The sequence below is a fragment of the Emys orbicularis genome, chromosome 25 (assembly GCF_028017835.1).
Source record: "Emys orbicularis isolate rEmyOrb1 chromosome 25, rEmyOrb1.hap1, whole genome shotgun sequence".
Taxonomy (NCBI): Eukaryota; Metazoa; Chordata; order Testudines; family Emydidae; genus Emys; species Emys orbicularis.
The window spans coordinates 12,747,562-12,770,620 of record NC_088707.1 but is presented as its reverse complement, the minus strand read 5'-3'; the positions used below and the strand labels follow the sequence as shown (position 1 = coordinate 12,770,620).

At 58.1% G+C, this 23,059-nt stretch overlaps 1 protein-coding gene across 1 annotated transcript in view; it reads right to left on the bottom strand.

Moving 5' to 3' along the window:
* LOC135894695 (alpha-2-macroglobulin-like protein 1) overlaps positions 1-23,059 on the bottom strand; it is a 49,336-nt gene that overhangs the window by 9,359 nt on the left and 16,918 nt on the right. The window contains exons 11-27 of the mRNA XM_065422833.1: positions 21,270-21,434; positions 20,495-20,725; positions 16,286-16,349; positions 15,999-16,144; positions 13,026-13,175; positions 12,158-12,343; positions 10,270-10,410; positions 9,109-9,250; positions 7,628-7,808; positions 6,836-7,061; positions 6,465-6,591; positions 4,740-4,861; positions 4,161-4,212; positions 3,445-3,519; positions 2,860-3,036; positions 2,303-2,384; positions 1,878-2,034 (exon numbers count right to left, since the gene is read on the bottom strand). Coding sequence (XP_065278905.1) covers positions 1,878-2,034; positions 2,303-2,384; positions 2,860-3,036; positions 3,445-3,519; positions 4,161-4,212; positions 4,740-4,861; positions 6,465-6,591; positions 6,836-7,061; positions 7,628-7,808; positions 9,109-9,250; positions 10,270-10,410; positions 12,158-12,343; positions 13,026-13,175; positions 15,999-16,144; positions 16,286-16,349; positions 20,495-20,725; positions 21,270-21,434 — 2,424 coding nt within the window. The remainder of the gene's footprint in view (positions 1-1,877; positions 2,035-2,302; positions 2,385-2,859; positions 3,037-3,444; positions 3,520-4,160; positions 4,213-4,739; positions 4,862-6,464; positions 6,592-6,835; positions 7,062-7,627; positions 7,809-9,108; positions 9,251-10,269; positions 10,411-12,157; positions 12,344-13,025; positions 13,176-15,998; positions 16,145-16,285; positions 16,350-20,494; positions 20,726-21,269; positions 21,435-23,059) is intronic.

Sequence of the window (23,059 nt, the reverse complement as noted above, 5' to 3'; positions counted from 1 at the left end):
CCCGTGCAGGAATCCAGACTTTGCCTAAGATTTGTCTCCTTCTAGCTCCCAAACCGCCGGGGACAGCCCCAGCCCCTTGTGACGTTATGAGTGTAATATAATATCTCATTGAAAGGTGACAGGGCCAGAATGAATTAATTAACTCACAGACTGACCTGACCCATGACCGAACTTTAGAGACTGGTTAGGAAGATATGTAAATGAATAGAGCTTTGAAATGCAAGTCTGCATTGTTAGAGATCGAATGGGAGATGTTTGCTCAGGTCTTGTGATGTAAGCAAACGAGTCTTGTCTATTGCTATAACTTTAATTCAAAGATCAAAAAAGGAATATTAACGTTTATGAAGACACTTGAGAGAAATAGTATTGTTGTCTCTATGTCTTTTTGAAGGTTGTGGTAACCTGTATCTAAACTGTTTGATGGATAAATTACCCTATGCTAATTGCCATGATGTTTAGGAGAAGGAGAGTTAAGCCTATTGTTTTCTCAGGCCAAAAGGCTGCTGGAAATGTATAAAAACCTTGGGACACAATCCTTCTTCATCTCAGATCTGCTTTGGGTTTCAAGAGGGGGAAACCTTAAGCCACAAGGATTGAGATCCCCAGTCACTAACTGGAGTCATCCTGAATATGGACATTGGACTATAACCTATGGACTATTTCCAAAAGGACCTTTGGCAACTACAAGCTCATCTCTGCTATGTATCTGAGCCTCAAGAATTGAACTCAAGTCGGTGTGTATATTGATCTTTTAACCAACACTCTCTCTTTTTTCTTTTTAAATAAATTTTAGTTTAGTTAATAAGAATTGGCTATAAGAGTGTATTTTGGGTAAGATCTAAGTTATCATTTGACCTGGGTCTGGGGCTTGGTCCTTTGGGATCAGAAGAACCTTTTCTTTTATATGATGAGATAAGATTTTCAGTAATCATCATCATATCTGACATGTGTGTCTGGATGGAGGCCAGAGGCTGGGCACTTTAAGGGAACTGCGTTGTTTGGACTTCTGAGTAACCAGTAGGGTAATACAGAATCTGTTTTGGGCTGGCTTGGTAAATCTAAGTATTGGAATATCCACCAGCTTTTGGGGTTTGTCTGCCCCATTCTGTTTGCAGTTCACCCTGATTGAGTGACCTCAACGGCCTCCCATGGGTAGCAACCTCACACCCCTCTTGTAGAGTCCCGGCTCCCTGCAAACTCCGGGGCAGTGGCAGGAATTAGGCTGTGACTCGAGCTGGGTGGGAATTTCCTGCTGAAATGATTTCTCGACAGATGATGCAGTTTCCAAAAAACCAAAACTTTGAGGGAAAACGTTACTTTTGCTGAAACATTTCGATTTCCGTTGGGAAAATGGAAACGCAACTTTCTGCTGTGGGTCGGTGGGGCCCAAATCACAGCCTCTCGGGTTGGCGACCTGAACCGAAACCTTCCACTGCGAACCGGTTCAACATTCAGCTGCACCGGCCTCGTGCCCCCGTTCCCCCATGGACTTGGGCTCCTTCGGACTACCTCTCCCATGATGCACCGCGACCGCCCTTCTGCAAGGGGAGTTGTGGGAGTCCCATGACTTCAGGGCTGGGCCGAGCCCTGCCCCTCAGGCTCTCCATGCCAGGCAATGAGTGCGGGGTCTGCTCAGTGCCCGCGGGGAGACCGGGCTGTGCAGGAGGCGGGGGGGCTAGGCCAGGGCTGCTCCCTCGTTTGGTGCAATAACCCCTCTGCCCCGGCCGTTCCAGCCATTCAGCCATTGCTAAAAACCCAGAGAAATCCCCCAAACCAAAACGGGTCACACCAGCCAGCTGCTATGAGGGGCCCCCACCCCCTTCCCCAGCTTGTCCCCTCCTCCCCGATCCCATCAGCCCATCCCCCCAGCCTCCCACCTGCAGGGCGTTGTTCAACAGCTTCCGCACACTGCGGAAGCAGCCGGTCTCCAGCTGGTGACGCTGCAGCCACCCTAGGGCGTCCTCTAGGTGCTTCTCATCGATGGAGATGTAGGGTCTGGCCTGGCCAAAGGACTTGAGAACGAAGGCCGTCAGCCTGGGCGGGGAGAGACCCCATTAGAGGGACACTCTGCGGGTGATGTTGCGGGCCAGGAGGGAGGTGCGTGGCTGGGGGTGAGCATTGTGGGGGTGAGCAGAGCTGTCAGGGGAGCCCAATACGGGAATGGGAGGATTTGGAGTGAGTAAGTGGAGCAGAGCTGTGTGGGGAGCAGGACTGGAATAGCAGTGGGCTGGGGGTCAGGCTGCAGCCCGGTAGGCCCTGCCCACCCAGAGCCCTGACTCCCCCGTGCTGTGCGGCCCCTCACCAGGTGTTGCCCGTGGCGTCGCGCTTCCCATAGTTGCTGTAAGAGCCGTCATTGTGTTTGTAGAGCAGCTCGCGCTGGTAGCCTGCGGGGACGGTAGAGAGACAGCGAGTCCTGGATCCGCTCACTCCCAGGGGATAGAATCCACCCCCAGCCTGTGCCCCGTGGGGCCCGCTAGCCCTCCCCTCCCCCACGATGCTGAGACTCAGAGATTCCAGGGATCGGTTTGAATAGGGGGACGGAGTTAAGGCTGAATAGGGGTCCTGAACCCCGAAACCCACCAGCGCCCCGACCTGGGGCTGGATCCCAACCAGCGCCCCCTAGAGGGGAAAGGGCTCCTCTCCCATTCCCTGAACCCTGAGTCAAACAGTCCTTATGTCCTGGGCCTTGGGACTGGTGCCCCAGAGAGGAAAGGCCAAGGATCTAATTCCCTGACTCCCAGAGCCAGCCAGGGCCCTGATCTGGGTCCGGATTGGAACCTGGGCCCCAGAGGTGGCATGTGCAGGGCCCTCACATAGCCCCGCCATGCCCTGGGGGTGCAGGGGTGGGAGGACACTCACCGCTCTGGTGGAATTCCTGGGCCTTGTCTCTGATCTCCGGGCTCAGCTGCCCGCTCTTCTCCAGGTACTGCTGGATGTAGATGTTGTGAGCGAAGTGGACCATGTTCTGCTCTCCGCAGCCATCAGGCGTGGCCAGCAGACGGTCTATGTTCTGCAGAGCCGTGCCCATTATGTCTCCTGGCACCAAGGGAGTCAGGGAAGCAGAGAATTCCCAGGCTGCACAACAGCTGCCCCGTCCCTAACACCACGTCAGTGGAGCCCTGGCACGCAGGGGCCCAGGGCCCCCAGTGCAATTCAGGCCTGGTGGGGTTACGTGGATACGTGGTGATGAATGGCCAAGACGCCAATGCCCTGGCACAGCTTCATGGCATCACCGCAGGAGTCAATTGCCCCTCGCTGGGGACGAGGCCCTGGAGCACAGACTGCAGGGACGAGTCCTGCCTTGGCCCCAGACACCCACTAGACCTCATTGGTCTTTTCCATCCGTGATGCCCCGGCCTCTCTGATCAGAGCGCTGGCCCACAGACGGGCTGGCTGGCGAAGGGCACCGTGCCCTGCCAGGGATGGGGCAGGGGAATTCCTTACCCAGGACAGTCACGTGGGCCCGCTCGGACCCCGCCAGGATGTTTTCTGGCAGCTGCAAGGAGATTTCTTCGGACGCTGCGTAACACGAAGGCAAAGACACACTGTTAAAGGCCTGTTGGGAACATGCCCCTGCCTCCAGCCAATCAGATCCCTCCATTCCTCACTGTTCGGGGCTCTCGCCCAGTCACAGCCCCTCTCTCAACCCCAAGCTCCCCCCGCCATGGCACATACGTGCCCTTGAAGGCGAGGGCTGGGGGTTCTCAGCAGAGGGTCCTGCCTGTGGGATTCAGTCCCTCTCCTGGCCCCAGAAAGCCGGTGTGACGAGCTCTGCAGGGAGCATCGTACACATGGGGGCCAGGCTGCAGCGGAGAGGAGCTGGTGTATCAGGGTCCTAGTGAGACTTGGGAGCAGGAGCCGGCCGTTCTCGAGTCTTCGGCCCATGGCAGATGGTTCCATAACTGCCCACTAGGGGGTGCATCTTCCCCAGGCAGCTGGGCCTGGACCCTGTCCCAGGCAGGACATTGGCCTGGACCAGCAGGGGCTTTATCATGGTATCCACTCGCCCCGGACCGGCACCACGGCCAGCTCTGTGCCGCACAGCTCCTGGGCCCCGAGCTGGGCCATCCAGCGGCTCAGCCATCACTGACGTGCCGCAGCCAAGATACTCCCCGCGTTAGTGACACCCACTGAGCCCCGCACAGGCGCTGGGATCCTACCTTCCTGGCAGAGCAGGGAGCTGTGCGCCTTCTCCTCCAGGATCCCCCCCGGCTGTGGGGAAGGAGCATCAGACAGTAGGTCAGGAGACGGGACCGCGCACGTCACAGCCTGACAGGGCCTGCTGGGTCAGCCAGTGCCCCTAGCCAGGGCAGGATCATCCCCTACAGCCCGTGCTGTGGGGCTTGGGCACATCCAGCTCTCAGCGCCCCAGCGATGGGGCTCCCGTCCCTTCCCCGGGGAGACTGTTCCCAGCCCAGCAGATCTCGCAGCTTCTTCCTCTTCAGCGTGGAGCTTCCCTCTGCTAGTTCCCTCCGCCCCCTCGAGCTCTCCCGTGTGTCACACTCAGCCACCCCCCTTGGGGCTGACCCCCGTCTCTGTCTGCCCCAGGACTCTCCCGCCAGCTCCCTGATCTCGCTGGGATGGGGCCGCGTAACCGGGCAGTGCAGATTGGGGTCCGGGACGCGGACGGCGCGGTGCTGGGACATTATTTTCTGTGGCAGGACAAAGAACAATCACAAGTGCAGATTTGGCCCATGGCCACCAAGGGGTGAGACCCAGGCCCCCGACCAGACACTGACCTGGACCAGCAGGGGCTTTATCACGGTGTCCACTCGCCCCTGGGCCGGCACCACGGCCAGCTCTGTGCCGCACAGCTCCTCAGTTCGCAGAGCCTCGGTGCTGACGGTGACGTTCACCTCCCCTGCAGAGCAAGGCAGGAGACGCCCCCGTTAGACAGACCAACACCCCTGCCCGAGGCAGAGAGGAGCCTGGGTACGAGGGGGGAGCATAGTGGGAGGGTGGTGAAGAAGGGAGAGAAAAGCAGAGGAAATGGAGAGCGAGAGAATGGGGGAGAAAGGAGAGAGAAGGAAAGGGGGGAAGGGAAGGACGGAGGGAAGTGATGAGTGGAGTGTAATGGGTTTCTCTGCCTTAGCCCTTGTGTGGGAACAGCGAATGGCCACCCAGAACCTGCCCCCTCCCTGCTGAAATCACTGACAGCTGTGTTCGGGGGGGGGGGACCTCAGAATGTGACATCGCAGTAGGAAGCAGCAGCGGCCAACGGGGCGGCAGAGGGGTCCTGACCTACAGGGCTCGGTCAGTGAGACTGCTGGAAGCGAGAGGGGAGAAACTTTACTTGAATCTGAGCATTGGCCTACTAAACCCAAGGTTGTGAGTTCAATCTTTGAGGGGGCCACTTTGGGATCTGGGGTAAAATCAGTTCTTGGCTACTAGTGAAGGCAGTGGGCTGGACTCGATGACCTTTCGGGGTCCCTTCCAGTTCTATGAGATAGGTATATCTCCATATTAAATAAATAAATAATTTGTCAAGGCAGGTAATAGTAAACGTCTTCTTTATTTTTCTTGTAACCATTTCTGACTGTTATGCCCCATTCCTTGCACTCACTTAAAATCTCTCTTTGTGGTTCATGAACGTGTTTGATTGTTTTATCTAATCCAGTGTGTTTAAATCCAAGTGTCTGGGAAACTCCATGTGGGGTGACAGGACGAGTGCACGGTATTCTCGTAAAGGAATATCGGCCGCAATGTAACTTGTATTGGCCAGGAGAGGGCTGGGGAGACAGGACAGACTGTTCTGGAGGAAGATCTGGGACTGGGGGATGTTGGGGTCGCCCTGCAGTATAATCCAGGCTGGCAAGAGCCAGAGTGTAACCCGGGAGTGGCAGGCAGGCTGCAGTCACACACAGACACTCAGGGTGCAGCTTGCACGCTGGGGCTCTGTGTGAGCGGCCCAGGTGGGAGCTACTGAAGGCACCCAAGGGCGCGGGGCAGGGGTGACAGAGCTGCTCATTAGTCTGGATTGTGCCCTGCTATGGTGCAGTGGCTCAGCGGCAGAGAGACAGCGGCAGCTGGGAGCCAGCTGCAGACAGCAGCAGTGGAGGCGTTGCCAGTGAGTGGGGCTGAGCTGGCTCTGTGCTATGCTGCTAAGGGGAAGTCCCAGATATTGAATCCGGCCCTTGTTGCTGCCAGCTCCACCTGGCAGAGGGGTTAACGTGAAAGGGGATTTTCTGCTGCGGTGTCGTCCCCCCCCGCAGCTCTTCCCGTCCCCTCCCCTTCCCCTTGGCACCAAGCCCTGAGCGACCCTGTTCTGCGCCCTCCTCATCACTCCCAGCACAGAGCCTCCAATGCCCCTTACCCGTCTGTCCCCCACGCAGAGCCTCCAAAGGCCCCTACCTGCCTCCCTACTGCAAAGGCTCCAGCACCCCTTCTCTGTCCCCCCACTGTGCAGAGCCCCCCACCCCTTCCCTGCCCCTCCCCTCCGGCACAGAGCCCCCAGCGCCCCTTACCCAGGCTGCTCGCCGTCACCTCCCACTGGAAGGTTTTCCCTTCGTCTGCACAGAGGCAGCTGGTGTAGGCGCCGTCCTCGCCCGCCTGCACCTGGAACTGCGCAGACTCTGCAAGCGTCACTCGCACCTGTGGGGCCCAATACGAGAGCCCCCTTAGGCTGTGGGGGACGCGTTCACATGCGCCAGCTCCAGCCGAGACGTGACCCCTCTGGGGCTCAGGCCTCCTCACCGCGATGTGCTGACCCCAGTGGTCACAGGGTCACAGCCAGTGACTGTCGGTGCCACTCGCCGGCCTGCACCGCTGCCCAGCTCCCCAGCCCCAGGTCACCGGCCCCAGCAGCTCCAGCAGCTCAGCCCCGGGCGGCGCTCACCTTGATGCACTGCCGCAGGTAGTTGAAGACGGTGGCCTTTAGGGCAAAGGCCTCTCCCCGGATCACGGAGTACGGCAAGGCCAGCTCCACAAAGAAGGGTTTGAAGGCCGTGAAGGTGACCGTGGGCGAGAGCCCAAAGCCCACCTCTGCCGTGCAGAACATCCCAGCTTTCCACTCCGTGACGGTGTCGGGCACCGAGACTGGGACGTCCTTGGAGCCCCCCTCGCTGGGCCGGGATGGACACAAACAGAGAGTCAGACACGCGGCCGCCCCCTGGGAAGCGCCCACGAGCCCGGCCACCAGAGACATCCCTGCCCGACCCTATGCTGGGCTGGGGCCCTGGGCCGGTGGCACAGAAACAGGCCAATCTCAGACAGCAGAGAGGGGAAGAGCTGTCAGTGCCCCCCTCTCGTCCCCTCCTCCGCACCATGCCAGCTAGCACAGGATCCTTCCCTGCCCCAGGGCTCTCCGGGCTGGGCTCAATGTCCCACGGGATGGGGATCCCCCCTTCCGCAGCCAGACACGTCTCCCTGTCAGGGGGCTATTCTTGGGGCCAGCCTCAATTCGCCCTGCTCGGGATCCCCTGCCCCTCCCACTTCTACCCCATGTGCCACCTTCAATTCCCCGCTGCTGTGCTGGGTTCCTCTCCGCTGGCAACAGGGCGCAGGAACCAGCCCCACGTGGGCAGCCAGCCTTCCCCCAGCCAGTGCGCCGCCTCTGGGAGCTGCTGCTTTCGAGGGTCTGGCCTGGAGGCCGCTCCGTAGGGATGGTCTGTGACAGCTCCTCACTCACCCCACAGGCACCAGGTCCCACAGCCACGTCTCTGGGAAGTACGCACGTGTCGCTGGCTCCGCCTGGGCACTGGGTTCTGCCGCTAGCAGGCCGTTGCTCACTGGGGTCTCTGCTGCACTATCCACACTTGCTGCCCCAGGGATCATGTCTAGAAAAGATACAAAGGGGGGTTGAGGGAGACCTACCATGGTTTGGGGGCAAATCCAGACGATGAATCACGTGTATTTGCACCTACAAAGTCTCGATGTTTGGGGACATTTCAGGGACTGCACATGGCCCCCGGGAGCTCTGAGAACTGACCCCTGCTGGCAGGGCTGGGGCTGGAGGTGTCGGGCTGGGGGTGTCCTACGTGCAGCACACGCTGGTGGACTCAGCACATGGTCAGGAGCCAGGGAGTCCTGAGCTCAGTCCCAGCTCTGCCCCGAGCAGCGTTAAGGGTACGTTGCACTCCCAGAGCCCTGCACAAAGAGCCGCTAGCCAGGCAGGTCAAATCATTAGCCACACTGAGCAGCTGGGACATGGAGGCCTAGGGAGGCTCAGTGCGTTTCTACCGCAACCACTGAGCACAAGTGGGCATTGCAGGGCCCCATGTAATCGCCTCCATAACACCCAGCTTGACTCTCAGATCCCAGGGCAGCGCGTGGGGCTGGTGCTGGAAAAGCCATCGGTCTCCATGTGAACATAAGAATGGCCAGACTGGGTCAGACCAAAGGTCCATCTAGCCCAGTATCCTGTCTTCCGACAGTGACCAATGCCAGGTGCCCCAGAGGGAATGAACAGAACAGGGAATCATCAAGTGATCCATCCCCTGTTGCCCATTCCCAGCCTCTGGCAAACAGAGGCTAGGGACACCATCCCTGCCCATCCTGGTTAATAGCCATTGATGGACCTAGCCTCCATGAACTTATCTAGTTCTTTTTTGAACCCTCTTATAGTCTTGGCCTTCACAACATCTTCTAGCAAAGAGTTCCAGCCGAAGAAAGAGGAGCAGAGCTGAATTGGAAGGGTCAGATGATCTTGTGTACCCAGCCCCCACTGAATACACTGGAGAAACCATCCCACTCCTGCCCCATTGAGAACAATGGCCAAACTCCCACCCTCAGCATCGTTGAGAACAATGGAGAAACCCCCACCCTCCTCCTCATTGAGAACAATGGAAGTGACAAGGACAGTGTCAGAACCAGGATTAGAACCCAGGTCCCAGGCCTGATCCACGAGCCCATACGTTTCCCCTCAGAGGGCAGAGAAACAACAAGGAGTCCGGTGGCACCTTAAAGACTAACAGATTTATTAGGGCATAAGCTTTCATGGGTAAAAACCCCACTTCTTCAGATGCTAAATCTGTTAGTCTTTAAGGTGCCACCAGACTCCTCATTGTTTTTGTGGATACAGACTAACACGGCTACCCCCTGAGACTAGAGGGCAGAGAGGACATTTGGAATAGCTGATCAATGGGGATGGAAACTCCCGGCTCCACTGACCTGCTATGGAGAATGAAATGTCAATGTCACTATGCTGGTCTATGAAGACTCCATTTTCACAGGGCTGCCTGGTGTTGGTGTTGGTGTTGGTGTTGGTGTTGGTGTTGGTGTTGGTGTTGGTGAGAATTTCCAAAGCCTCATCCTGAGAGACAAGGAAGGTGGAGGTAAAAGCATCAGGAGCAGCGAAAGCACCAGAGGCAGCGTGGTGCCTGTTGTTACTGCCCAAGGTCACACAGTAACAGAGCAACACAGGAGCAGAATTCACAGAGACTCGGCCGCTGCCCAGCACCTGCAACTGGCTTTGCAAAGGGGCGGGATCAGTATTTTACATATGGGAAAACTGAGGCACAGGGCCACAGAGCACAGGGAGGGGAAAGACCCATCGGCTCATCTCTCCACCCCCTTGTCCCCCCAGGGCCAGGGCAGGGCTGATCCTTCCAGCACTTCTTCCCAGGGGTTTGGCTTTAGCACTAAAAGTCCCAAGCGAGGGGGCCTCCTCCAGGAGACGATTCCAGCCTCACACATCGCACTGTCGGGCCGTTCTCCTGCTGATGGTTCCGGCAGCTGGATCCCAGGACTCCTCGATGTGCCCCATGACAGGCAGCACGGGCCGGAGGCTGGGACACTGGGCTGGGAGTCAGGACACCTGGGTTCTGTTCCTCCCTTCACCGCCCACCTGCTGGGTGACGTGGGCAGGTCCCATCTCCTCTCTCGTCCCCTCCCTCCCTTTGCCGGTCAGTCTGGGAGCTCTCAGGGGCAGGGGCGTGTGTGACTGTCTGTTAAACGCCCCCAAACGTCCTGGGCGCAGATTGAAGGTTGCCTAGTGGTGCCCCTGCCCTTCCGGACTGGGGAGAGCACCTCGCCCTGACCCGCTGAACACCAGGCAATGAAGAGTTAAGGGAGGTGCCACCCCAGCCCAGCCTCAGCTCTGCCCAGGAGCTGGCACTGCCCACAGGGCAGGTGCCGAGGTGGCACCATGGGCAGTGGACGTGACGAATGACTGAGAAGGGGCCCTTGGCTGTGGGACACGATGGGAATTGCTGCGAGGCTGCGGCTGTGCTCACTGTGCTGGGTGCAATGGGCAGGAGAGGAGCACGTGAACCTCGAAGGGTCCAGTCTGCCGCAGTCCAGCCCTGAGCAGCCTGCTTGGATTCTCCTAACCGGGTGCTGGAGGCTTTGCCCTTCCCTCTGCTCGATGCTCATTTCCTTGGCAACCCTCTGCAGGAACGGCAGCGTCTGCACATGGCTCTTACAGCCCTTGAAAACGTCACCCTCAACCCCAGATTTCGGTCTCAGGCAAAACTGCCAAACGGAGCCGCTGCAGAGCGGAGGTAACGGGCGCAACTCGCAGCCACTGAAACCTGCCCCAGGTGGGGCCTGAACTCACAGCCCGTGGGCACCCCAGCAATCCACGGGCCACAGCACGTCCCCTGGTGCCCCTCGGTCACTGTGACACCAGACTGCCTAAAAACCCGCTGGCTCCACGGAGCCCCAGCCTGGCTGCACATGCGCCTCCCACTCTCTGGGCTCAGTTCAGGTTGCCCCCCCACACCTCCAATCAGGGCAAACAGCATGATGAGAACCGGGCGGTCGTGTAAACCCGTTTTGTAAGGGGGGCTGTATCTTGGGCCCCCCTGCTCAAATGACCCCACATGTGGCTCACTAGCCCCACCCTGCATTAGTCCCGTGGTGCCCAGAACCCAACGCCCCCGCCCGCCTGGGGAACAGTTCTGGGGAGTGACTTGGCCACTGGGCAGCCCCTAGATGCCGCGGTGCGCGCTGTGCTGGGTGCCATGGGCAGCACGCTCACTGTACGGGCGCTGGTAGGGGGAGGGCGGGTCCCGGCCCATTCCACTAGGGCGTCTGACTGGGATCCCAGGCCCTGGGGAGGCTGCCATCACTCAGAGGAGCCCCCAGCTGGGACAGAGCCCCGGTCTCCTGACTCCCAGCCCCCGGAGGGCTTTGGGAGGACGTCGTCCATCCCTCCCTCTGGCGGGGAAAGATACCATCACCCCCACCCCCTCCTCACCCATCCCCCCCACCCCTTCCTTACCCCCTCCGCACCCATCCCCCCACCCCTTTCCCCCCCTGCACATCTCACTCAGGCGGCTTCCTCCTCCTCCAGGCCTGGGACGGGCAGGGGAGCACTGGGAGCACCAGAGGCACCGTCTCCGGGAGCTCCGTTCCCACACCCAGGGGCACCGCAGGTCCTGCTGGCCGGAGGAGCCATTTCAGGAAAATCCTGCTCTGCCGCCATGGCCCCGGGCTGGAGCAGGCTCAGTCGCTCTGTGGCGAAGGTGCGCGCAGGCCGGTCGGCACATAGGAGGGGATGGAGCAGGCACGGTGCAGAGGGATTCCTCGCAGAATAATGCTGCCAAACTCCAAGCCTCTGCTGGGCATCTGGGTCATGCCATTCCCAGGGGCTTCCCATTCAGCCAGCTGGGGGCTGCATGTCCTGGGAAAGGCAAAGGGCACCTCCCTGACCCCAGGGCGACCTCCCGGCCTAGGGTCAAGTCTCTGCTCCGAGGCAGGGAGCTTCTCAATTAAACAGCTTCATTTTATCATGGGAAAACCGAGTATTTTCCCCACCTCCCCTTCTGAGCAACTGCTGAGCTGTGTTAGCTGAAACTCCTCAGAAAGTTCAGCCTGAGGCCGACCCCTGGCTGGGGAAATTTCAGCCCCAAACGTTTCAGTCTGACAAAGTTACAAAAACTGAAAATTTATAACGGGAAGTGCCAGAGAACTGTAAGTGGAGGTAGCGCTGCCAGCCCCACATGTAATATCCCTGTGCCCAGGAGTGGGGCGGGATGGGGCGTTCCTGCTCCCTGGATACGCCGGGGATCTGTCCCAGGGCCTGGCCGTGTCTGAAGGTGGCTGGGGAGGTGTATCCCAGGCCTGAGTTTGCTAGAAGCATCCCTGGGGATTCAGTAGAACAGGCCGGACCGTTTGGTGGGATTTGCCCCTGGATGCCAGCCTCTCTGGGCACATCGGAGCCAGTTTAGTCCTTTCAGGCTAGAGGAGTGTGAGGCCTGGCCAGGCCCAACCCTACCTTAAACAGGCTGTAGGCATCAGGCTGAGGGGGAGTTCCGCTCCTAATCCCTCTGTAACAACTATACTTGGGACCTAAGGCAAGGCAGTGATGAACTATAGAAGACTCTGGAATAAAACATGGCTCAAGCACTCGCACTGCGTCGGGATAGTCTCCTCGGAGAAAATAGGGGAGCAAATTATAGACCTAAAGACAAACACAGACAACATCAGCCATGAAACCAAGACACGAGCTACCCCAGAGCCAGCTCCTGCCCCTCCTCCCACTAACACATCACCCCACAAACCTCCGCTCTTGCCCCAGCCTCATCTCTAGCCTGGACACCTCCCCCCGCCCTAACCCAGCACCCATCCCCATCCCCCACGTGGGCATATGTCCCTTCACCTCCCCGCCCAGCCCTGGGAGAACCTGGGAGAGCCACGGGGGGCAGGTGACCCTTCTCTCCGTGGGGCAGCGAATGGCTCTTAGCGACCCTCCCCCACTCTATCCAGATCACAGAGGGGCCGCGTTGGGGTCAGGCCCTGGAACCATGGGAGGGATTTCTCCTGCCCCCGCCCCTGGGGACCAGCTCTGCCCTGGAGAGCGAGCTCCAGCTACCCTGGCCAATATCTCAGCTCCGAGCTCCATGTTCCCAGCCAGAGCCGTGGTGAGGGGGTGCCGGGAAGGGGGCACTGCAAGGGCTGAAGGGAGAACAGGCAAGGCAAGCGGGGACCCCCCAGAGTTAGGGGGTGTCAAGTGCCATGGGAGCAGCCCCCAGACTGGGGAGAGGTGGCCTCGAGGGGTGTCCCCCAGCGGCCGTGCATCGCCCCTCCCTGCGAGGGGGGAGGACTCGTCGGGGGAGGGGCCGGGCGAGGGGCTCTGGACTCACCGTGTCGACGCTGAGCTCGGCCTCGGGCTTCATGAGCAGCACGCTCTGATCCACGGCGCGGACGGCGCACAGGGACCCGGGGGCAGCCTGCACCCGCAGTTGGAGCTCTGAGCCCGGCAGGGCCCGGTCCTGCGAGAAGGCCAGCTTCACCTGGCGAGGCACAGCGCGTCACAGGGGAGGGGGAGAGAGACCCCCAGGGGCAGGAGGAGACAGGCCCGGGCAGGGGCGGGGGCAGGCACCGAGTGTCACTCTGGCCCCAGGCCCCGCTGGCTGAAGGGCTGGGGCTTTGGGGGTCGGTGCTGGGGGTGGGGGGTTGAGGCAGCTGTGATGTTATTGACATGAACTGTGACCGTATAGATCATTGTTGCAACCAAGGTCCTATAGTTGCACCAAATCTTGTACAAAGGAGGTCCAGTAAGGCGTCTATGGAAAGGTTATATTTTTCTGGTTCTGATGATGCTGTCTGTATGGGTGTATCATTTTTGTAGTCTAAATTATGAGTATTGGCCACGTACTTGTATCTCAATGTGTTTTGATTGTAAGTAGCCTCAGTGAAGCATTTGGTCAGCTTCTTGAGAAAGGACTATTCTCAGTAAGTGCCTAGTCAAGAAACAGTTAACTGACAATGAACTTTGGGAGATGCCAGTCCATATCTGAGCTTTTCTGGGAAGGTTCAAAACTAACATGTAAACAATGGCTTTGGGCTGTAAAGAACTGAGTCATGCATGGACATGTGACTTGCCCATGTGACTCCTAACTCCATCTTAAAGCTGCTATCTTGCACGGAGAACCAAAGGGTTTCCACCCACAAGAGAAAGAATATAAAAGGCCCTGAAAACCCCTCCATTTTGTCTTCAATCCTGCTTCTTACTTCTGGAGGAACCTTGCTACAAACTGAAGCTCTGAACAAAGGACTGAATGACCCATCCCAGCTGTGGATGTTCCAGAGACTTGATTTGAACCTGCAGTTTATTCCATCACTGCTACAAGCCTGAACCAAGAATTTTGCCATTACTGTATGGAATTGATTCCTTCAACCAATTTTCGCTCTCATCTATATTTCTTTCTTTTCATGAATAAACCTTTAGATTTTAGATTCTAAAGAACTGAAAACAGCGTGATTTGTGGGTAAGATCTGACTTCTATATTGACCTGGGTCTGGGGCTTTGTCCTTTGGGATCAGGAGAACCTTTTTTCTTTTACTGGGGTAATGGTTTTCATAACCATCCGTCCGCATAACGAGTGGCACTGGTGATGATACTGGGAAACTGGAGCGTCTAAGAGAATTACTTGTATGACTTATGGTTAGCCATTTGGGTGAGACTGAAGTACTCTCTGTTTGGCTGGTTTGGTGCCTTAGAGGTGGAGAACCACCAGCCTGGGGCTGTAACTGCCCTGCTCTAAGCAATTTGTCCTGAATTGATACTCTCAGTTGTGTCCCGCCAGAGACTGCCTCATTACAAGAGCCCAGGCTCATTCAGTGCCCCGTGGGACGGCTCAGGGAGCTGCAGATATTCATAGACACCCGGGGGTCGGGGGGAATAGGAGGTGCAGGGGGGGAGGGATACGACAGGATTGCCAGCCCCACCAGATAAAACTCATGAGTCAGACCCCCGAAAAGTCCTGAGATTCTTGACAAGGACGAAGCACTGGGCTGCAGTCTGTCCTCTGGCTTCTCCGCTCCCCCTGCCCCTCCCCCCAGTGTGTTTGGACATGCACAGAACTGCCCGGGGGGGTCGGCTGAAGGCTGAGCGAGGAGGCCAATACCAAGCAGATGCCAGTTGCGGGGGGGCAGCCGCCAATGCCAAGGGGGGCATTGAAATGCCCCCGGGTAACAGTGCACTGCCACCCCGGGCTGGGGGGGGGGCGCAGAAGAGCCACACTTACCCCCACACAGTGGGGTGAAGTGGGGGGGGGCAGAAGCACTCAGCCAGACCCCACAAGATGGAGGGGAGAGGTGGAGGAGGAATTCTGTATCTTTACCTCCCGACTCCCAGAGGGGAGGGGCCTTCCCCCCAACTGACCCCTATGTGCAGTGGGGAGGGGGCTGACGCTGGTCCCTGGTGAAAGCTTTTTCTCAATGACAGGGATGTCCCCCTGCCGGCTGCCCAGAGAGGGGAGCCCCAGCCTTCATGGGGGGGCATTTCTACTGCTCATCTGGCTAAGAGTGGGAGTCGGCTGCCGGCCCAGAGGAGGAAAGGGCCCCTCCCCTCTCTCTCTAAGCGGCCCCCTTAGAAGCCCTCTAAAGAAATATGGCCAGCTGGCCACCCCGCAAGCCTCCAGAGGGGAAGGGGGATCAGACCATCATATCCTGCCCCCCGCCCCAGGAATCTCCCAGGGTGAGCAGGGGCTGGCGCGGGTTGGAGGATGGGCAGTGGGTAGGGCTGAGGTGGCAGAAGTTCTGGGGGGTGGGGGAGCAAGTGGCTGCGGAGACTGGGGAGTGGGGAGGGCTCAGGGCAGCAGGTACCTGCCGGGGAGCCCAGAGTGGGCCGGGGAGGGGCCGGGTCCTGGCCAGTGGGATGGGAGGGACAGAAGCAGGAGCTCTGGGGAGCTGGGGACAGGGAGGCGAGGGGTGGGACAGGCAGGCAGCAGGTACCTGCTGGGCCCGGAGTGAGAGGCTGAGTCCGCGGGGGAAGCAGGGTGGGCTGGGGGAGGCAGGAAGGGTTTGGGGGAGCAGGTACTTGCTGGGGCCAGGGAGAGCGGAATGGGAAGGGGGAGGCCAGGCACCTGCTCCTCCATTGTGCGGGGGCCGGAGCTCTTCCCGTCACCGCGGGAACGCCTGCAGGCGGGGGCGAAATGGCTAGTGATCAATTCACCAGAGCTGGCACTACCGCAATGACCCTGGCGCTGCTGTAAGGCCGGGAAGGGAGGGGCCGGGGGCACCCAGTGATGCCCCTGCTCAGGGCTCCTGTTATGGGGCAGAGAGCGATTCCCTGACCCCAGAGGCTCCTCCGCCCCGAGCCCCAGGCTCACCTTGTTCGAGAGGCACTTGGCCACGTGCAGCCGGGCGCTGTCGGCAGCCATCTCGCCATCGGGCAGCACCGTGTAACCCAGCACCGTGGCAGCAGGCGCCAGCTCAGCGCCGACAGGCAGCTCCACGGAGAAGGAGCCCTTCAGCCCTAGGGATGGTGGGAAACACCCAGGGGAAGTCAGGCCCAGCCAGCAGAGCCCCCTCCCCCAGCCCGGCCCCCGCTTTGGGGCTCAATCCCCAGTTGCCCCCTGTGTACCCCCTATCTGCAGACCCCTCCCCTGCCACTTACCAGCCCCCTCCCTGAGGTCCAGCCCCTTGTGGAGGATCCTGGCGATGGCTCCCTTGGCCACGACCTGCGGAGGAGGAGACGGGGGTCACTGAGCTGTGTGACGCTGTTTGAAATCTGGGAGACACTTTATGGTATTGTTGATACCAACATTATAAAATTGCAGGGAATCTGACCAGATATGCCATGGAAGGTGTCTGTGAAAATGGTGCGATTTGCCAAGTATGAGGATCTTGTTTATATGTTTGTATCACCTTTGTATTGTGTTCTAGGTCTGTGTGGTACATCTGTATTTCAAACTCAGGCTGTGGTTCTGGGTGACACCCCCAGACAGATTGGCATCAGCACTGCCGAGCCTGTTCGATGGCCCATCACGGGTCATAGCCCGACAGTGAGCCCATTGAAAGGAACTAGGGGCTACACCTTAGGAGTCAGCAAGGCATGTAGGGGCAGGCTGGTGGACAGAGAACTCTAAGGCTTTTCCATGCCATGTGCTGTGCAGCTTGTGTTTGGGACAAAGGAAGTACCAGCCGCATGGCAAAAGGAATATAAAGGGCAGCTGCATCTTTTCCATTTTGTCTCCATTCCTGCTTCTTACCTCTGGACTTATAGGCGCCAACTTTTCCAGGCGCCGGTGGGTGCTTGCCCCCAGCCCCGCCCACTCCTACCCCTACCCTGCCCCCATCCCAACCCCTTCCCCAAAGTCTCTGCTCCAACTCCGCCCCCTCCCTGTTTCTATTGGACCCCTTCCCCAAATCCCTGCCCCATCCCCGCCTCTTCCCCTAGCACACTGCATTTCCCCATATCCCCCCTCCCTCTCAGCACTTGCCACCACAAATCAGCTGTTTCTCAGCGGGAAGCGCTGGGGGGGGGTAAGCGGAGCCAGGGCGCACTCAGGGGAGGAGACAGAGTCGAGGGGAGCTGGGGCAGGGGGGCGGGGAGCTGCCGGTGGGTGCAGAGCACCCACCAATTTTTCCCTGAGTCGGCGCCTATGTCTGGAGTAACTTTTCTAAAAACGAAGCTCTGAACAAAGGACTGAACGACCCATCCAAGCTGTGGATCTGTTCCAGAGGGACTTTCAAGCCAGCAAACTCACCAATACTGCTCAGAACCTGATATATGGACTTTGAAGTCTCTTTTTGTATGTGATTGCTTTACCATTTAACAACTCTCTTCTTGTTCTTTCTTTTTTCCTTATAACAAACCTTTCGTTTCAGACACTAAAGGACTGGCTGGCAGCGTGCTATTTTGGGTAAGATCCAAACTAATATTGGCCTGGTGATGTGGGTGACCCTTTGGGGTCAGAAGAACATTTTGTATAGTAAGCAGAGGTTTTAAATGACTTCTCACTGTACTGGACCTAGGTGGTGACTGGGAGCCAGAGAACTGGAATGCAGTAAAGGGGGCTGTGTGATTTCCTTTTTATCTTCTTGATAACCAGCATAGGGAATCAGGAGCAGTTTGTGACTGGTGCGTGAGTCTAACTTCAGTGTGAACCACCAGTTTTGGGCAGTGGCAGATTTAGAGTTAGTGGGGCCCTGTGCTTCATTTTTGGGACCACCCTCCTGGAGACCCCGCCAAGAAAAAGAACATTCTCCCTTATCTCCCCTACATTTTTCATTCTTTTTTTCTTCCTCCTCCTCCTATTGTACGGGGAGATTTTGGCAAACCAGTAAAGTGCCTGAAACCACTATGGCTTATTGCTAAAAGCAGCCTATTCAGCACTCTCAGCTTGACCAAGGCAGGAGGGGAGGGGGTTTTGGGTGCCACAGAAAGGGCAGCTTGACCCCGCGTCCTTCCTGATCAGAATTGTGTTGAAGTTGTTGATCCATGCATTTTAGAAGAGCAGGATGTGCCCCAGGAATGTCTATTGGGGCCTCAAGGCTGCAAACTCTGGAAAAACCCACACCTGGTTAATCAATAATCAGAAGGAACCTCTTGCTTGACCATTGAAAGTGCTTACTTAACAAGTTTTCTTTAAGGGACATGTCATTCTATTACTAATGTATAAATAAGGGGGAAAGTTTGAGGTAGTTGGACTCTTTTGGATTTGTTTGGACTCTCCCTCTGGATACATCTTGTGGTCCCCCCCGGCAGACAGAAGATTTGGCCACTGGAAGCCTGCTGCTGTGTCACTTGAGAGCCACACTCAGCTTTGGTAATTATCGAGGGTTGGGGGTATTTTACTAACCTGTTGTGGACGTGTGTAAGTGCTTGAGACTAAGTAAAGTTTAGCTTTAAGTGAAAGCACTCTTGTGTTGTCCTGTTTGTGCCAGTCATCTATCAGTCGGACAGCCTTGTCTCCCCTGATTTATTTCCTGACACCACCTCGCACAGAGTGAAAGTTACCAAGAGCTTTGGGTTGAAAGAACCCCGGGTAACACTATATTATATAGGAAGGAAATGAAAACAAACTGAGGTACTTTGATTGGGGGAGGGGGTGGGGTGCAGGAGGGGGTGCGGGGTCGGGCTCTAGGAGGAAGTTTGGGTGTGAAGTGCGGGCTCTGGGATGGGGCCGGGGGTTGGGGTGTGGGAGGGGGCAAGGGGTGCAGGTTCTGGGGGGAGTTTGGGTGCGGAGTTCAGGCTCTGGGCTGGGGCAGGGGGTTCGGGTGTGGGAGGGGGTGTGGGGGTCAGGCTCTGGGAGGAAGTTTGCATGCTGGGTGCAGGTTCTGGGCTGGGGACGGGGGTTGGGGTGTGGGAGGGGGCGAGGGGTGTGGGCTCTGGGAGGGTGTTTGGGTGCTGGGTTCGGGCTCTGAGCTGAGGCTGGGGCTTGGGGTGAGGGAGGGGGCGAGGGGTGTGGGCTCTGGGAGGAAGTTTGGGTGCGAGGTGCGGGCTATGGGTTGGGGCCGGGGGTTGGGGTGTGGGAGGGGGCGAGGGGTGCAGGCTCTGGTGGGAGTTTGGGTGCGGGGTTCAGGCTCTGGGCTGGGGCAGGGGTTTGGGGTTTGGGAGGGGGTGTGGTGGTCGGGCTCTGGGAGGGAGTTTGGGTGCTGGGTGCGGGCTCTCAGCTGGGGCAGGGAGTTGGGGTGTGGGAGGGGGTGAGGTGTGCGGGCTCTGGGCGGGGGCAGGGAGTTGGGGTGTGGGAAGAGTCAGGGGGGTGATGCTTACCATGGGCGGCATGGCTCCCAAAGCGACTGGCACACCCCTCTGGCAGCGGCTCCTAGGCGGGGGGGCAGGAACAGGGGTTCTCTGTGCGCCGCTGCCCACAGGTGCCAACCACACAGCTTCCATTGGCCGCAGTTCCTGGCCAATGGGAGCTGCGGAGTTGGCCCTCGGGGCGGGGGCAGTACGTGGAGACACGCCCCTCCCAGGGGCCGCAGGGACACGCCGGCTGCTTCTGGGAGCGGCTCGGAGGGAGGGAGGCAGCATGGAGGAAGGAGCCTTAGCTCTGCTCTGCTGCTGCTGGCATGTCTCTGCGCGCCCCTTGCGGGGAGGGGGCAGCAGGTCTCCGTGCCCTGTTTGGGGCGGGGGTACCGCCTGGAGCCACCTCCCCCCCGCCAGGGGCACGCAGAGACGTGCCAGCAGCCGGCCACTTCTGGGAGCAGCCTGGGGCCACCGGCCATGGAATGCAGGCAGCCTGCCTGAGCCCTGCTGCGCCGCCGGCCGGGACTCGGGAGCACGTCGTCAGATGAGATTTGTCCTGCAGTTTGGTTTATCTGCAGTTTGTTTCATGGTAAATCTGCCTCTGGTTTTGGGAGAATCTGCTTTTCTATTTGCAGCTTGCCCTGACCTTGGCATTTCCAATGAGGGCTGCCCCAGGCACACTGGGTCACAAGCTGATGCTGTACAGGGGGCTGACAAACGCCCCGATGTGGGGATGGCCACGCAGGCTGGAGTCAGGGCAGGGTGCAGCCTCTCCTCCCCACGGACTGAGCCAGTAGAGGTGCGGGTGCAAGGAAGCACATTCAGGCAGGTATCCCACTCCCCAGCCCCCCCAAGGCCAGCCAGCCCCCGCTTTGGGGCCAGATTGGCACCTGAACCCTTAGTGGGGAAAGGGGAAAAGCCCCGTCCTGATCTAGCCCCGCCCTTGTAATTCAAAGGAACCATTCGATTCCCCACTGCTCTGCTGTGGGGATACAGCGCTGATAGCGTACCTCGCGCACACACACACACACACACACACACACACACACACACACACACACACACACACACACACACACACACACACACACACACACACACAGACGCTTTAGTCTCTCAGGATGGGCTCACCAGGAAGATGAAATCCAGGCTCCTGGACCTGTTCCCCAGGGCCTCCCTAGCAATGATGTAATCCACCTGGAGCTGCTGGGCCTGGTCGCAGGGCAGCACCCCTCCCAGCGAGCGGATCTTCAGGAAACTCTGGCTCTCGGAGTAGAAGGGCTCCAGGTAATGAACGGCATCCGGGTAACTGGGAGAGACTCTCCCATACACAGAGCTGTGATCCACCTGCTTGAAGTGCCCCTGGGGGATAGAGAGAGCGATGGGGCTCGCCGGGGTGCAGAGCACCCAGCACAGGACAGGAATGCAGCTGGGGCAGGCCAGGCTCTGATGTTGCCGGCTGAGCTCACCCCCATGGCCCCTCACCCTGTGTCCGTAAGAATGACATGGAAAACCCCAGTGGTTCGAATGGGGCAGCCCGACAATGGCAATGGGGCAGCCCCTGGGCTGAGCTGCCCGAAGGGGGCGACCTTCCTAACTAAACCCCACCCCAAATATTAATGAGAAGATAGGTGGCGGCACTAGGATGCCGTTTGCACCACCCCATTGATGGCTCTGCTGGTGGATTCTGTGCCTTCCCCCTCCCCCCATCTGTCCTGGCTATTCAGCCTACAGGTGCTTTGGGCAGGGCCGTTTGCTACGCTGAGTGTGTGCAGCACCCAGCACCATGGGGCCCCGATCCTGGCTGCTCCTTAGGCACCACTGTAATAAACATCAACAATCACAGACACAATAACAGAGGCTGGAGTGGAGGGGCCCCACTGGGGCTCAGAGACCCGTCACTTACCCTCAGAGTGATGCTCCCGGTCCAGCCGGAGGTGTCCAGCTCGAAGGAGGCTCTGCCAGACTCGTCCGTCAGGAAGGTCTGGTTCTTATTCTTATCCCCATAGCTAACAAAGAGCTGCAGCTTCTCATTCTTCAGCGCAGAGCCATCTGCCGCCTTCAGGAGCATCTGAGCCGGGAGAGAAAGGGGAAGAGGCAGAACTCAAGGGAGCAGACTCCTGGGAAAGTGTTGCCCACTAGGTACTAAAGAGCTGGCTGGGTGCAGAAAGGGACAATGCAATCCAGCCCTGAGATGCACTGGGAAAGCTCAGGGCTGGGATGGAGTGTTGGGGTGAGGCCTGAGGGGCATTAGCAGATCTGGGAAGAAGTTGGGGCAGGACTGGAATAGCTGGGGGTGCTGGGGTGAGCACTGAGGGGTAACAGGTTGTCTGATCCCTTGACTGAGACTTCCCTTGGGATGTGGGACTCTACAGTCCAGCCACCCCCAGGCCCTGAAACCAGGACCTCAGATCTCCCAGCCCCATTGCTTTGCTTACACACATTCCCTGGAGGATGGGATGAATTGCACCCTCAGCAAGTTTGCAGATGACACTAAGCTTGGGGAGAGGTAGATATGCTGGAGGGTAGGGATAGGGTCCAGAGGGACCTGGACAAATTAGAGGATTGGGCCAAAAGAAACCTGATGAGGTTCAACAAGGACAAGTGCAGAGTCCTGCACTTAGGTTGAAAGAATCCCATGCACTGCTACAGACTAGGGACCGAGTGGCTAGGCAGCAGTTCTGCAGAAAAGGACCTAGGGGTTACAGTGGACGAGAAGCTGGATATGAGTCAACAGTGTGCCCTTGTTGCCAAGAAGGCTAACAGCATTTTGGGCTGTATAAGTAGGGGCATTGCCAACAGATCGAGGGACGTGACCATTCCCCCCTATTCGACATTGGTGAGGCCTATCTGGAGTACTGTGTCCAGTTTTGGGCCCCACACTACAAGAAGGATGTGGAAAAATTGGAGAGTCCAGCGGAGGGCAACAAAAATGATTAGGGGGCTGGAGCACATGACTTACGAGGAGAGGCTGAGGGAACTGGGATTGTTTAGTCTGCAGAAGAGAAGAATGAGGGGGGATTTGATACCTGCTTTCAACTACCAGAAAGGGGGTGCCAAAGAGGATGGATCTAGATTCTCAGTGGTACCAGATGACAGAACAAGGAGTAATGGTCTCAAGTTGCAGTGGGGGAGGTCTAGGTTGGATATTAGGAAAAACTTTTTTCACTAGAAGGGTGGTGAAGCACTGGAATGGGTTCCCTAGGGAGGTGGTGGAATCTCCTTCCTTAGAGGTTTTTAAGGCCCGGCTTGACAAAGCCCTGGCTGGGATGATTTAGTTGGGAATTGGTCCTGCTTTGAGCAGGGGGTTGGACTAGATGACCTCCTGAGGTCCCTTCCAACCCTGATATTCTATGATTCTATGAAACTGCTTCCCCCCACCCACTAGGCCAGTAACCCTGACTGCTAGACGTGGCTTTTCTTACTGGGGCCTTTAAAATCTCCCCTATTGCTCCTCAAGGAGCCAGCAAAGGGGCTCCTGGGAGTTCAGAAATGGTCCAATCGCCTGGTGCTGTGCCTGTCGGTGCGGGATGCGAAACGAGACCCAGCACTGTCAGCAGTGGCGTGGAAGGACCTGTGGGGCGTGTTTCGGCAGCACGGCGCTCAGGGGGGGTGTTTCGGCGGCGCGGCGCTCTTTTTTTTGTTGCTTGGGGCGGCAAAAAAGTTAGAGCCAGCCCTGCCTGAGGAGGAGGTCTA